Source organism: Bombus huntii, chromosome 6 (assembly GCF_024542735.1).
Source record: "Bombus huntii isolate Logan2020A chromosome 6, iyBomHunt1.1, whole genome shotgun sequence".
NCBI lineage: Eukaryota > Metazoa > Arthropoda > Insecta > Hymenoptera > Apidae > Bombus > Bombus huntii.
In genome coordinates this window covers 3,339,080-3,355,864 of record NC_066243.1, presented here as the reverse complement: position 1 = coordinate 3,355,864, position 16,785 = coordinate 3,339,080, and the positions used below count along the sequence as shown (strand labels likewise).

The 16,785-nt window shown below is 35.5% G+C and overlaps 1 protein-coding gene across 13 annotated transcripts in view; it reads right to left on the bottom strand.

The window, feature by feature from the left end:
- LOC126866589 (acetylcholine receptor subunit alpha-like) overlaps positions 1 to 16,785 on the bottom strand; it is a 382,525-nt gene that overhangs the window by 101,154 nt on the left and 264,586 nt on the right. For all 13 annotated transcript variants that reach the window (XM_050620377.1, XM_050620376.1, XM_050620382.1 and 10 more), the window contains 2 exons: positions 13,208 to 13,323; positions 11,363 to 11,531 (listed from right to left, as the gene is read on the bottom strand). In XM_050620377.1, coding sequence (XP_050476334.1) covers positions 11,363 to 11,531; positions 13,208 to 13,323 — 285 coding nt within the window. The remainder of the gene's footprint in view (positions 1 to 11,362; positions 11,532 to 13,207; positions 13,324 to 16,785) is intronic.

Sequence of the window (16,785 nt, the reverse complement as noted above, 5' to 3'; positions counted from 1 at the left end):
TGCAAAAGCAAATTGGAGCGTTTCTTTCTCTCAGAAGGTTCTCTCAGAAGGTTCTCTCAGAAGGTTCTCTCAGAAGGTTCTCTAAGAAGGTTCTCTAAGAAGATTCTCTAAGAAGGTTCTCTCAGAAGGTTCTCTAAGAAGGTTCTCTAAGAAGGTTCTCTAAGAAGGTTCTCTAAGAAGGTTCTCTAAGAAGGTTCTCTAAGAAGGTTCTCTAAGAAGGTTCTCTAAGAAGGTTCTCTCAGAAGGTTCTCTAAGAAGGTTCTCTAAGAAGGTTCTCTAAGAAGGTTCTCTAAGAAGGTTCTCTAAGAAGGTTCTCTAAGAAGGTTCTCTAAGAAGGTTCTCTAAGAAGGTTCTCTAAGAAGGTTCTCTCAGAAGGTTCTCTCAGAAGAAGAAACAGTTTTACAGCGATGGAATAAGAACGTGGAAAATCATCGAAAGGAATGAAGCATACATTGATTGAAAATAATATACCTAAAGGAGAAAACATATGCTCAAGTTTGGCAGTAAAAGCGGAACTTCCCGTCCCACTCAACGTTTACTGCAAGCGTACACTTCGCGAATATCGTCAAAGTATTTGAATAGCCAATTATTCGCTACATAAGTCATAATACGTAGTGAGAGTACGTTTAACAGTAACACGTTTTGGTCGTTTACGACCATCATTCATGGCATATACCCGTTTTTCATTAGGTGCATGTTTGCAATAATTGTGTTGCAACTTTCATGTACAGATACACTTTCAAAATGGTTTCAAATTTTACCAATTTAACCTAAACTCGTCCTGACCTATTTCAGTAGTAGTAAAATTTCCAAAAATTTATTACAATTAGACTGCAGATTTTTATGCATAGGAAATTGAAAAATGGAAAAATGTATAGAATGAGTACAGCATTAAAAAGTTTCCCATCTATCACCACATTTAATAAACAAGACAAATTTCTGCCCAGATTCTATTTCTTTATTTATCTTGATAAAAATATGAATTTGCATAAATGCCCAATTACAACACACACAATACGAGCACACGTGTTTTCCATAGTTAATTAAAGTAATTAATTAAGTAATCTACATATTTGACATTTTGTTCCTATCAACAATAATATTGATTAAACTACTCAATTCCATGGCACTTCCTTTCGAAGGAAGGATATCCTACCTTTAACGCACTAAAAAATTAAACTGAATGTTTCACTCACAATTTGAAGTCAAAAGTAAATGATCTTCTCAAGAAATTAATTCTTCGAAAATGAATAATCTTCTCACATTGCCGTGAAAAAGTTTGAAAATATTTTACACATACAACACGAACATCAAAGTTCTCAATGGCATTCAGATACTTTTGCGAGCAGGTGTACCCGTACGAATACCATTTCCTATCTACGATCAGCCAATTTTGGACGTCTGAGTCACGGGATGAATTACGAGTAGACAGGGAGAGTCAGCGGTTATTAACAATGGTCAGTATACCAGCCATGATACCGTACGCTTCTTTGCACTAGTCGTGCCATAAAAACGCTGGTAAGTACAGCGCATGCAATTTCGACGACCGCGGTGGCTATGGGTCAATCACCGGACCGCGATATTGCTTATCGATTCTCTCGAATTGATTGACATGCCTGGAAGGGCCAAATAGCTACGCGTTCGGTCCTCCATCTTTTCCGGAAAAAGTCCAACAGTTTTGCCAATTTCTTTCTCAATTTTCTTCCATCTTATTTCCACCGGAATCCTACTTTATTTATTTCATTACGTCTATTTTTATAATTTTATCATAAATTTATGCTACTCTACACGAGTTTGATTTATTTCGTCGTAACATCTCGAAGGATTCGTTATAATTCGTATTCGTTAGGAATTAGACAAATTATACTTTAATAACGCTATAACAAATTGTCATGTGAGTAACATCTTGCTAGAAACGATCGCGGCACGAAATTTATTTTCTTTATACGACGTGATTTAAATTATAGAAAAAGTAATTAGAAACGAAAGATAAATAAAAGTGGTTTATAGAAAAAGTGTTATATAAATGAAGTAAAAGCTTTCGCATGAAATCTCTCTTAGAGGAAAGTTGCTAAACGAGACACGACGAAAAGAGAAAAAGGAATGAATGATATTCATTCCTTTCCCTTTGACGCGATTTCAGATGCCCATGATATTTGAGAGATGTTATATCATTCTTTTGTATCAATTATCTCTACTGAAAGTGAACATAATTTCTTTGATAGTTTAGGAAAAGCGCAAATAACGAATATTAAAAAATGTATCTAAAATATTTCTAGAGACATTTCGTTTTACAATGTTCCTACGTACGTATTTAAAAAATGTAACGAAACTTTTATGTCAATTATTGCATCCAAATTCTTTTTGTACAACGTTACAATTCCCCTCTCTAATTTTAATTCCCCTCTTTTAATTAATTTTTATCTACAAAATTAAACACAATTCTACGTATATTCGCTATGAACAAATTGCATTTATTACAGTAACAATTTCCTTCTACAGAAATGTTTAATCGTGTTTATTCTGTTTCTGGGATGGGTAAGCTTAATTTCTTTACTTATTCAGACAACGTGGCAAGTTTCTAAGATAATTCTGAGCAAGTAGAAAATGGATAAGCACATTGATCGTTGGATTGTTACAGAAAATCGATATATACTTTGACCTTTATTAATCTTTTTAGTTCGAGAACTATTCAAATAAAAGTTAGTCTCGCGAAACTTTAATATCAAACGCTGCACATTAAACTTCCTCTTAACGTGATAATGCATTCCGATTCCGCGTTGACCATTATGAAACGTAAAATATTAGGTTGTCCGAAAAGTTTCTTTCGTTTTATGAGGAAATAATAGACGTACAACGTTTTCTGTTTTATATTATTTTGTCGAATTACGCACGATCCACTTTGTTCTGTTGAGATAAACACCGCGACATTTCACAGACTTGGTTTCACGTTTGTATGAAGGTGCACTGTTGTAAAAAACACGTTTGCGAAAGAAAGACACTTTCCGGACAACCTAATACTATGTTGTATTTTCGTACAAATACGCAATACAGTACGAGTAAATCAGCAATAGTTCACGCAAGTAAGAGGTATACATTTAATTTGGTATTTTTCTAAAAAATATGCTAAAACTATTCCATTATGGAAATTAAATGTTTTAGTTTTTGTTACATGAATTTCACAGAACATTTACAAGAAGTACAAAGTTTAGCAGATATATAGATAGTATCTCCATGAAATCATAGTTTACTCTATAAATTATACTATCACTTATGAATTATTGATTTGAAGACTAATTTATTTGAAGACTAAGTTTGGCACATACATAGATAGTATCTGCACACAATCATAGTTTAGTCTATAAATTATATTATCACTTATGAATCATTTATTTGAAGGCTAATTATAGTATTAATTTATGGTTGAATCATAGGTTCGTTCATATTTAAATAAATGTAATGAAATCTATCAGATCACAGGTTAATTTATTTACCTCGTTTCTCTTTAAATCTATTCTTCTATTTTTATTTTTACATTCTTCATAACTTTTCCCAAAATGCATACGTTACTGATTAATTACATTTGACATCAATATATTGATTTTTATATGTACATCTTACAAATATATTTTTTAAATAATGTCGCTCTGATGGGACAATGTGATACAATATTTCCTAAACTAGCAGAAATTTCAGGTTATTCTTCGTGGTTAGTCGATAGATACGTCAGGTATTACACGTGTCGTTGGCTACCGACTGTTCGCTCAACAATGATGTCATAAACTGTCTTCCTTTCGAAGACACTACAAATTTCGATTCAATCGCATCATACTTATTGTTGGCCACGAGATTCTGAAAAATCCGCGAGCTTCATTCTGCAAGGGAAGCTTCTACTTCATCAAAATACTAGTGAAAAATATTTTTTCACCTTTAGAATGTTCAGCAATAAAAGAAGAAGAAGAAGAAAACGAAATCAACGTGAAGTTTTATATTTCAAATTTCAATTATCTTTCCATAATCAGCCTTAATTAATAATTAAACTGTTAAACAATTCAGCGTTGGGAATAAATCACAGAGAATCAACTACCAGTTATTTTCCACTTTCCAGCAAAAGTGCACTCAGGGTACATTGAAATTCGAGGGTTGCGTGGCCTTCAAACCATCGACTCTTGTACAATAATTTACTATCGATTAGTATTAGCAAATTGACAAGTTACATACTCATTGTAAATTATAGACTTCTCTATAAATGTAGTCTTCCCTACAAGGAACCTGCTTGCCTCTGTAGAGGACTTGTGTAGAGGATGGTTGATGGTGAAATTTATTAGACGAGATTGCTCGTTGTTGAAACCATCAAGTATATTTAAAATATTAAATAAATAAGTACAGATAATATTCACAAAGATGCTCGTACTAACGGATTCGCTAACACAGTGGATAAGTTGCAAAATAAGATCGCTAATAACTCGTTGATAACTGATAGACACTCGGTAGATACTCGTAGATATTGAACCTAGGATCGCGTCTGTTTCTTTGTACTGGTCGGGGGAGAGCCGGAAAATTCGATTTCTACGTTTACGATTCGACGAAATTCGACGTCTACGTTTGACCGTAGCACGTAGCGGCGACATTGTTTTGCCCGGAGTTTATTTATTATTACATTATGTGGATCCTAACGATATTGATTCTCCGAGGCAAGACAACAATATGATTTGATTTGTCCTTCAGTTCATGTGCCGCTACACCTCGATCATCTCAAAGACAAAGCTTCCAGTGGAAAAACATGTGCTCTCTTTAGATCTTAGATCTATTTGTTCATGTAGAATCGAAGTCTTTTGAATTGTACCATCGATTCTAAGACACCCTGTATTCTACGCGAAAAAAGAAGTCGAAAATATAGAATAAAAATCTTTTTTTCTTATTTTCTTTTTAATTTTTTTAAAAATCTACAGTGAGATCCGTTACAACGAGACGTGATAAAGTGCACGCGTACCGAGCGAAAATTCAAAGTCGATTTTCCCGAAAACAAAGCCTCAAACGAAAAATTTTTATTCTACATTTTCGACTTCTTTTTTCGCGTAGAATCACCCCCTTTCCGCTTGTACCACCAGTTACCAACCACCCTGTATATGTACACAATAGAATTCCGTTTATGTGAAGGATCCATGGTATAATAGCGCTATAAAATATAGTGCACCGTATATGACTTTTCGTTCAGTTAATAGGTGTTTTTCTAAGACAATTCCAGGAAACGTTTGATCCTAAATACACAACAATGTCGCGGACTGCGAAACACGAGAGTGTGACACGTAACGCGTGCCTCCACTGTTTGTGTCTTGTGATCGATCTCGCACTTAAGTGGATTGACGCTGGACGATAGTTCAGAAAATAGGATACTACTATAATTTCGTTTATATAAACAGAATTCGTATAGACGAACTTCCGCCGTGTATCTATTTCGTGCTATCCGCAGTTTTATACAGACGCTGTGCAGGAATCGAAAACCAGAGAAATTCTGCTCGTACTGAAGCTGCTTTGTCTAAATTCACGTCAACGATACCGCGAACGACGATTCTGCCAGCATAAGGGCGCAGTCTTTTCAGCGAGCGGTGCAGGAAAGAAGCAACGAACGTGACAACCAGCGCGATGCTCGCGACTACGATTGATTCGACGAACCGTGGAAATGGAAGAAAAAACATTGGAAAGGCGCAGGTGACGCGTGTTCTTTCACGAAAGGTTGAAAGGACAGAGAGGCAGCGAGGAGCAGAGAGGAGAGAAGCGTCGAGGGAACCGGTCGCAAAGTGTTCGCTCGTTGAGCACGTCGATAAACCGGCGCGGTTTTTCCTTCGGAGAATCCAGATCCGGAGATAAGAAGCTGTCGAAGGCTGAAGATGGAAAAGCGCATCAATGACAGGGAACTGCGCAACTGCAGAGGGTTCCTTTTCTCTATTTATTCGGCCGCGTATTGAAGGCCCCGCACAAAGACGATCATTGCCCGGAGGCGGTTTTCGAAGACGGTGGGAAAAGGCGAAGAACGGACACATAAGCGAAAAAAGGCGAAGAACGGACAGAGGCAAAAACCTGGACGAGGGATGAAACGAGGCGGTGCCAGGAGGAACGAGGAGGCGGGCAGAGTTGTAAGGTGGCAAGCAGAGGCGGCGAGAGAGCCGACGGAGAGCAAGAGGTCGCGGTGCAAATGAAAAATAGTCTACGTCGTCGAGCCAAAAGTAACTACTAGCTTCTACCTACAGATAAGGGAAAATAACGAGGCCGACAGCGGCGTGGAAGAGAACTAATTCGGCGCATATTTCACACACGTCCGCTTTACGGACGCTAAGTATAGGTAAGCACGCCCGTTCCCCAGGATAAAGGAATTAATTGCATTGCCCCGGTTCCCATCCGTCTTTTCCTTTTCAACCGGAACTTTTTACCCTGCGGCACGCGGCCCTCGATCTACTTCTCTCTGCGTACAGTCGCGTCGAACCCTTCTGTCTGCTCGGTGCGTGACTGGCATCTGCCAATTCGTTCGATATTTTTCGTGTATGTTTACACGCTAGCTTTGAACTGTTGATGTTTCGCTTCGGGGCAAATCAATGTACCTGTTTCCCCGTCTTATGTGGAATACAGGTCGGAAAAAGATAGGAGTTTCTAGTTCGTATTTAAAATACGCATGCAATGGATCGTCCAGGTATTCGAGTATTTATCGCAAAGGACTTTTATGTGCATAGGGTGTTTCAGATGTCAAAGGACAAACTTTGACAACATGTTTTGCAGCAGACCATTTTGATCAATAAATCTTATATACGCCGTGGGTTGATTCGTCTTCCTTTTCGAGGTACGGAAGGGAAAGTAATATAAATCAAAAATAATCAGACTCGTTCGAGCTAGTTAACTTTTAATGATGATTATTTATTTCAAACTGTCTTTTACCTTGTCTTTTAGAAAATTGTACAGGTGAAAAATTATTGTAAAAAATAGCTCGGAATAAATGACTGGTATTAAAAGTTAGCCAGCTTGAATGCGTCTGATTACTTCTGATTTATACTACTTTTTCTTTCGTATCTTAAAAACGAAGACACACGAGCCATGGTGTACATAACATTTCTTGCTGAACTTTTACACCGAACCAGTAATCAGCGTAAAAAGTAGTTTGGAATAAACGATTATCATTAAGAGTTAAGTAGCTTGAATGCGTCTGATTAATCGTGGTTTATACTACTTTCTGTTTCATATCTCGAAAACGAAGACGAATTTTGACCCACGTTCTACATAACATTTTTTCCTCAAAATGATCTCAGCTCAATATATTGACGAAGTTTGTCGCTTGATATCTGCAACACATGTGTGTTATGAACAAAATATTTTGGAATTTTGTCAATACCAAAATGAACTACTATCGTGATATTCACGATTATATTCGAAACAATCTAAAAACCGATGTAAATATGACAAAACATTTATTTACTCATCAAAATTGTCCGGACACTTGAATATTTTTGACAAGATTTAATTAGACTTATAATTATAATTATAATTATATTTTTTGCTTGTAAATACATGTAGTAATATATTACGAACGGTTGAACTGATTTTTGCAAACCACTAGAAATCTTTTCTTCATATAAATAAAGTCCTACCAGACCTTACAAAAGGGAAATGATTAATTGAAAAAAGAGAAAGATATTGTTGTATATTTTGTTTATACAAGTTTTAGAAAGTGTAATCCAACCTTTTTGATGTATCTTTCGTATCGAAAAATTCAAGTTTCCTGTTCACCAAATAATTTCAAATCTTTGATTGTTAATGTACCTTTGATCCAACGTCGTATTTAAAAATAATTTTTTTTAAATCATGTAGTATCTATGGATATCAAACGTTGACACGATGATAATTATAATCAACGAATGATGATATTCGTTAAGAATCGTCATTTACGAAAATGTGTTCTCGTTTATGCGAATCTGGCTGCTGAATATTAATCTTTCAGTCAATTATATTAAACATTATCGCCTGTTTTTAACATGAGTGGTCAACAGACTATTCAAATGACTATGCAAATCATAGATTTCCATATGCTTTGTAAATCAATTACGCGAGGAGAAGAAGCAAACAAAATGTTATTTCCTACGTGTACTGCATAAAGTTGTATCAAAATGGAATAAATTTGTGACCAAAGCTAACTTGATGCTAGTATACAGCACCGGAAATGAAAGTACTGTAAAATCAACCATTGCAGAATTTATTCGAAACATAGGAGGATCCGCCGCATGACAGAATTCGGTTCAATAAAACTTGCATTCCACGGAATCACAGTTCTCTAGTGAAACTTTCGCTTCGAATGATTAACGACCGCCATAAATTCAAAGTTTCTCCATTGGATTTATATTCGTTGCGCTAGTTTATTCGCCGGTAAAGAACACGTAAAACGGAAACTTAGGAAACAAGCAATTACTGTCTCTCTGCCGGCTCGTCGCCGGAATGCTTTGTTGCTTCAGATACCCCGGCCATTACATTTAGACCACTGTGCCTGTTCCCGCGATATTTTTTCGCGAAAAATCCACGATTGTCCGTTTTAGAAGAATTTACAGACGTTTACCACTTGCATCGCCGATAAAAGAATTAATTGCATTGCGGAGCATCGCGACCACAACCGATTTTAATTAACGACTGATGTGGTCTAAGAGACCGCGATTGGATCATGCCGGTGTAGGATTATTTCGTTGAAAGACAGACTAGTGGATTTTCGGGCACTGAGTTTTAATTAACAACTCGACTCTTTGACGGAAGCTTTCTTATTATCCGTGAGATCGAAATATTCGGAAAGCGAACGACAAACGACCGTTTTTGATGAAAGCTTCTGCCTAGCTAGCTGAAACCTTTGAATTTGTCAAATAGTAATTCTCTATTTCATAAAGAAAATGCAACGCTACTGTATCTTCAAAACAACAAAGACAAAGAATTCAAAGAAGCATTCCGCTGTCCTGTGCTACTGAGGTGTGAGACATTTAGGTTTAAATGTTTGCAGAAGCTGTTCGAAAGAAATACTTTCTTATAAGTTGTCAATTAATAGAACATTATACAGGGTGGTTGGTACAAACGGAAAGGGGGTGATTCTACGCGAAAAATGAAGTCGAAGATATAGAATAAAAATTTTTCGTTTGAGGCTTTGTTTTCGAGAAAATCGACTTTGAATTTTGGCTCGGTACGCCCCCTTTCCTGTACCGCCAGTTACCAAACACCTCGTATAATATGTGAATCGACATGTGGATGTGTTATGGATTGTATAGACTTCTGGTTTATAATTTTACCATCTTACGAGGGATAAGAGATAAGGGTAGGTCAGGTAGATCAGGTAACTCGTAATTTCTAAAATTTAATCGTAGAATTGCATTTGTCTCGTTGCTAGATTCAGCACGATTGCGCCGATTTGTGACTTTTGACTTGCAAGATTTTGCTAATAATATTAAATCAATTAAATCAGTTGCGAGCTGGAGGTTCCTTGTTGCATCAATTGATAGATCAATTACTAAATGATTCTTTATGAACAGAGGAGAATTTCTTTTTTAATTTAATAATAACAATTGAATTATTATTAACGTGTAATATCGAGCATTATATTTGAAAGCAAATTCTCCTGGTCACTGTCTTTGCTTTATTCGCAGTTTTTTGCTTGAAGATCTCCGCAAACGACGTCCGTGGAATAACTGCTCTCAGGTTTACATAGGCAACTCTATATTTTTGAACTTCTCTTAATCTCTCTTTTCTATGGCAAATATTAGAAAATTTTAGATTAACGAATTTTATGCGACCACGTTAACGAGAATTCTCCTCTAAATTCTATACTTAGTTTACATTAAACTCTATTTGTTTCTTTAGTAATTCTGTGCTGCCAACTTTGCTTCTCATTTCGAAACTTTCGAAACTTTCTTACAGATACGAGCAAAAACATTTAGTGAAACGTTTCTCGTAATCTTGAGGGATTTTGGCATTTCTACAATGATTGGTACATATTAATGAACATAGTTGTCGCTATTAACCAAACGTATTATACTAAACGTATCTGAAAGTTTATGGTTTCCGAAAGGACATTGGGACCTTTCTTTTGGAATTTTTAGGAAGATCCCCAGTACTTTAGCCTAGACTTTTTATTATAGCTGTACTTAAATAACAAAACTTAGAAGTAGTTGTTTATAATTTAATTCGATTATGTTTGCTCGAAATTTATGACAGTAGGCTTGAACTCGAAGTGACATAACTGGTCGCTAAACGTAGCCACGATCACGGGATGGACGTTTTTACCTAACAGAGGTATAGACAGAGGTATAGCTCTCCTTAAAAATATAGTTGTAGCGGCACACGTGTTTCAGGACAAATCAAGCCACGCGTGGTTTTGTCTCGGAATATCAATATCGTAGGACACACACATATTGTATTAATAATCAAACTTCGGACAGAAACAATGTCGTCGCTACGTGGAACCGTCTAACAAAGGCGATTGGAATTTTATTGGTACCCCCTCGACCAATATAATATAAACGAACGCGATCGTAAGGAGAAGAGAGTTTTCATCAGTCTCATTCACGTGCGATCTTATCAGCGAGTTACACACCGTCTTTACGATCAGTGAATACTCTGCGTTTTAACAAAGAGTTAGGTGAGTTCTACTTGTACTGTGGACAAGTAAGTTGAGTTCGACTTAGTCTTTGGAAGAAAGCGCATTTGCTATCTCGTTGACCGTGGGTTCGTTATTGAACCTAAGATCGTTGTCATTAGCATCTAGAGTATCTAATCACCACGGTTACTCGTCAAATTCTGTCATAATCATATTTGTACCAGTAAATATCTTCTCCGTTGTATAACAACAATGGCTAATCCGAATGAAGATTCGTTACACGCCCCTAATCCTAATGAGAACTCGACCAAAGTATTTGAGAAGAAGCAAAAACGGGAGAGAAAATTGAACGAAAGTCCAATTCAGTTGATTAATAATATTTGTTACTCTGATTAAAATACGAATACTTTGAACTGTGTTTGATTTGAGTTATGATGCTTTAGGAAAATATTCGTCGTCTTCGAATGGTTTGTTGATATGTGTTTAATTAATTAGAACAGTACTAAAATTATGAAAGTTTTAATATAACGTGTCATAGAGTACCTACATATACAGGAAATCATAAAAGCGTAAAATACGAAAGGAATGAAATGAAAAATTCTGATTCCCGTGGCAAGAATCGTGAAAGTAGACATTAGATTAGAATCGTAAAAAACATGGCAATCCAGCTTTCGTACTGTCGTGTTTATGCTGACTTAATTTTACATATCAGATGCTCTACGACAAATTACTAACATAAATTTGACTTACCTTTTCGCCGCTGTCGCTAGGTAGGTAGAACGTCAGTACCGTAAGAAAGGAAATTCCCATACACGGAATGATTATGTTCACAGTGTAGAAAAGTGTTTTTCTTCGCATTGTTATGTTAAACGTGATATCCAGATACGGCTCGTCGCAGCAGGTGTAAAATTTCTCGTTTCTGCGCAAAAAGAAATGCAAAGGTTAATTTAGTTAATTTAGTTCAAGGATGCAGTCAAAATGTATTCAAATTACTGCAGGAAATATGTTCCCATCGTATTATGTTACGTATCAGGTAAACAACGAAATAAGATTAATCCTTGGCTCAAGTTAAATTTATATTATATTTTTATATTTGCATTGTAAATTGGTATTTTACTGATTGACGAATATAAATGGACAAAATTTTGGCGCATATTACAGCCTATGAGTAGGAGAGTTAACAACGAAAGAGCAAATAAATGTATTTTAAATGTTATTTCAAGAGGCGTCTGAAAATATAAAAATTCAGCAAGTTTTAGCAGAATTAATTAAAATTTTGCTTTATCATTACAAATAATGAACTATGTCTCGAATATTTTACTTTTACACTTTACCTCTTTATAAAAGTTTCATTGTACTTTTATTATTTATTGTATTTTTAATCAGAGAAAATTTTCTCGTAATGCTTTAACATTATTAACTTGTTACATCGTTAATTACAAAGAAATACTCGTTGCTATTTTTTAATTACTTTTCTTGGAAGTGAAAGAGCAAGGGAATCTAATTTTAAAAGAAACACGAGGATCTAAAAACTGTTTTCCCATCGTTTTCTCAGAGAAAGGAACCAAAAAATCGAGAAGAATTTAATATTGAAATCCGGTCTTTCATTAACGCTTTGGTAGCAGATAGCGATTTTGAAAGCGCAATTCTGTCAAACGACATGCAAGATGTCCATTCTCTCGCCCACGAATCGATCGAAATTCCGGTGGCAATTTGGGGCCGTCTGACCATTCCTCTGGCTGTCTGAACATAGCAATGATATTCCACTTACGTGACAAGTCGTTTGAATATCTAACAAAAACCTATTCGAATGAATGTCACGTCGCATCGTTCGGAAAAAGTAACTCGCAAAAGTACCAGGCACTGAATTTTTCTCGAATTCAGCTATATTTAATTCTTTCGTGCCAATGTTATCTAACCGACATTTGTTAATAATTAATATCGAATAAAGTTCTGTTTTTGCAAAGATATTGTTCTTTCATATATGGCAAAATATTCACATTATACATTTTGCAATCTGTTTTCACTTTCCGTCGAGTATACTTGTACGTACGTTTTATTTTGCAATTGTCGTTGCCTGTACGTTTCTACAAAGTAAATAAAATGTAAATAAAAATCTGGTTAATCATCGATCAAGTAAACGTTCTTTAAAATAATTACATTTACAAGGAGACAAAAGAAAGCACGAGGATTATGCGGTAGAAAAAACGCTACAATTTAAATAAAATGAATAAAACAATTAACGTAGCATTAATGTTAATCTTTCGTTTATCCACCACTGTATGCGTTAACTAAAATACTTTTTAGAAGATTCTAATAAAATACTGATTGTTGACAAGATTAACCCCTTAACCTACGATTTACGTTCGAGAATTTACGTTTCGTTTGATCATCTACTACGGGCTATGCCCGTGATATTTACGTTGGGCCCGATCATCGTACTACGGGCTATGCCCGTAGTCGTAGGTTAAGGGGTGAAAGATGATCGTGAAATAATTGTACACACGTAAATATGCAGCTTTCGAAACATATACAGAGAATACTGAAACAGGTAAAGAAGTATGCGGGAAACATTTATGAATGTAACATGCTCACCGTACTGCAGGTACTTCTAAAATATCCCATTCTACCGACATGTAGAATTCGGAGAGATCGACTCCCACGTCCACTACATTGCTTCCCGATTTCTCGTCCATGTGCCTTAGATCGACCTACTCGAAACAAAAGAATCCTCTGCATTAGCATCTTTCGCGTCAATATTTTTATTAGATTAGTAATTTTCATGCCCACGTAGTTTACTTTCGATAAACGAACCTGCAGCCTCGATGATAACACTTGCTTTTAGTTTTATCCATCACATTAGTAATTTATTTCTCCTTTTGCTTTTTCTGTGTAACAGCGTTGTCAAACAATTATACGACATGTTTGAAGATTGTTAAAAAATTAGGAATTAATCTATTTATTATTTATGACGTGGTAAATGTATTATAAAAATTGTAGCTGTTATCGCATATTGTTTCCAAGAATTTCGTTTTCGTGCTGTGATTTATTATTCTTGCGATAATGAAGTAATTAGTGCAACAAATATTTCAGAAAGATAAATACGATTCTTTGAATTCTCAAATTGAGGTGAAAGCCTTGTCCTCTTCGCATTTAAAAATGTTTGAGAAATTCTTACAGCAGCAATGCTACGTTAGAAATTGGAAAGATAAATTGTTCAATTTGTTTTTTATTGAAAGGATTATCAAACTTGTTACTGATCCGAGGAGGAACATTTTTTCGAATTGCGCTATACTCTGACGAATAATCGTAATGAGAGACAAACAGATTTACCGACAGGAATAAAAATCACAAACAACGACTAAACGTACATTCCTTACAGAAGAATAAAAGTAGCTACATAACTGTTAAAGTTAGCTGTCGGAATCGATGGGAAATTCGTGGCGTTAAAGTGGTGGTACGTTAAAGCTGTCGGTATAAAAACGTGTTTTCTCGTGGCTGCAAGTCCGTTGTTACGGGCTAAGTACGAACAATAAATTCCGAAATGAAAGTTAAAGTGCATGTCTCGTGATGCACTTAGTGTTCGCAAAAGCGCAACGGGAGCAAAACACTAATAATAGTCTGGATGAAAATGGACCGCTCAATCGTGAAGGCCCAGAAAGAATCTAGAAATCAACTATCAGCAGAACGTCCTCTTTTAACTATGCCTTCGCTTTCAACTATTGTGCAGCATGACGAACAAACAAAGTCGACACTGAAAAAATCAAACTAATCGCTAAGCAGTGTCCTAATTTTGTTGGAGAAACGAATGGTCTCGCCAGCAGCGTACGCGTACGCGTCAATTTACACCTGACTTATTCATTTCCGATTCTCGAGTTATTCGTATGCTCGACGAGGCCGGGTAACGCGGCAAATATTACCGGAGACTACGTTACGTGTAATTTCCATCATTTCTCAGCGTTCGATTTGATCTCTTTCTGCGCGAGCTTTTTTTTTTTTTGTCTCTAAGCGATTTCAAGCGAATGCTTCGAATTTAAGCGGTAACTTGGATGCACAATACCGTGCAAAATATCGCCGTCTGTCTCTGTCGACGTTGAACGAAATAACGTAAATAACGAGATACGTGTGAAAAGAAACGAACGGGACAAAGAATAAAACGTAACAGCAGGGAGACGAAAGAATCCGCATGATTTTCGCAGAAGGAAGCGACAGGCGCGATGTATTTATCGTTAACAAAATTATATCACAGTTCGATATATTTTCTTATTTTAATCGTATGATTCTAATCGATGTAATTACAACCTATTAATAATTAATGATAATATACGTAATTTAAAACAGTCGGCAAACGATGGGTATTTCGCGTTTATGGTTTCATGAGATATTTTTGCCATCAGCCTTCGTAAGTGGGATAATTTATCGGTGTTTTGCACGGTATTGTTGTTCGCTAACTGTTTAATTTCTTCAACGTTGCACATTCAGAACATATTTGTATGCACGTAAACGGTGCACACAAGCATAACTTCATACATACAAAAGTATCGACAGAGAAATCTTAAGCAACGATAATACACAAGAACGTCGCACAACTAGCGCAATATATATATATTAATAATTTGTATGCAGTTGCTTGGCTATCTGCGTTTAATAATTAAATATAAACGGCGATGGTGTGCTTCATTTCGAAACTGGAGGGAAGTTCGGGTGGTGTGTGATGATGTGTGTGTAAGTAGAAAGTATCGGAAAATGTTTTACGCAATTATTGAAGATTGTCGTGAGATTACAATACGCGTTAGATACCATAGTTAGTATCTAGATATATATATATATTTGTTTGTAGTCACTTCTATGCAAGAAATTTTCCTAATGTTTCAGAACACGCGCGTTATATCATTGTAAGTGTAATTCCTATCTTTCGCAGGAATTTGACAAAATTTTATCGAAATTTCATGGAAATAAATTCGAAATGAATATGGCAAAAGTATCAAAATCCCGAAATACGATTTAATTGTCTGTCGGCAGCTGAATGGAATTAATAATTGAATTTATTACGTTAAATTTTCTCGAATTATTAAGTCTGCGAACACATTTATCGCATTAAATATTTTCAGCTCATGTTGAATTCCCATTGGGCCATTTATACCAAACTTTCCTATGAAAAATGAAGATAAGTACAACATATTCCGTGTAACGAAGCTGACTTTTTAATGGAAATACGTTGAGATAAAGTTGCTTATATCGTGAAAAAGTAAAGTTGCAAGTTTGTTCGTGAATAATCATTTAATTATCTAAGGAAAGAATGTAATGCAACTTGAATGAACTTGCTCAAGAGTAACCAAATTCTGACATCAAGCAATCTTTAATCCCATTAAACTGAACTTTCATCATTAGATAGAGGACTTTAATACCTGTTCTGACAGTAAAGTCACGTTTCCACGTCCTCTACCGACCCTAAATTTATCTTTCAACTTGCACTGTTATTTTATTACGATACTTCTGGTCGACAATCGACGCAAGTATTTGAATGTTGTAGAGAAAATGTATTGGTACTTTGAAGTTTGGCTGGTGCTTTAACGAAATCATCATGATGATATTGGAAAAGTATGAAACGATACCGAAGATGTATATGGAAGCTATGAGGTATTTAACGTAAGTATACAATTCGTAAAAATCACAACATTATTTAAATAGTCATTATACTAAGAAACTTCAATATTCAGGCAGATTTTTTTTAACACTAATTATATGTTTAAGATGAGTGCTTATACGATATACTAATTGTTCACCAAATGTATGTTCATAGTAAATTTCTTTCAATTTCTATATACATTTTCAGATTTGAAACTTTAAAATATTTTATATAACACTCAAACGTGTATGAACACTTGCCCTTTTTAACAAATGTAATTTAGTTGCAAAAATACTCAGGGCGATTTTATATTTTATTAGAAAAGGCATATTATGGCACGATAAAATTTACTTTGAAATATTAACACGCGTTAAAAGAATTGGTGTCTGAAAATGACAATCATTACGATGCAGTAGTGTCATTTATAATGTTCATTAGCTTTCGCTCATTTACTTGTCACGGATAAAATGGAGAAAGTTTCTTCAAATTAACGATAGAAATAACCCGAGCAATTTTGGCAATAAATATCTAAAATATGCTGACA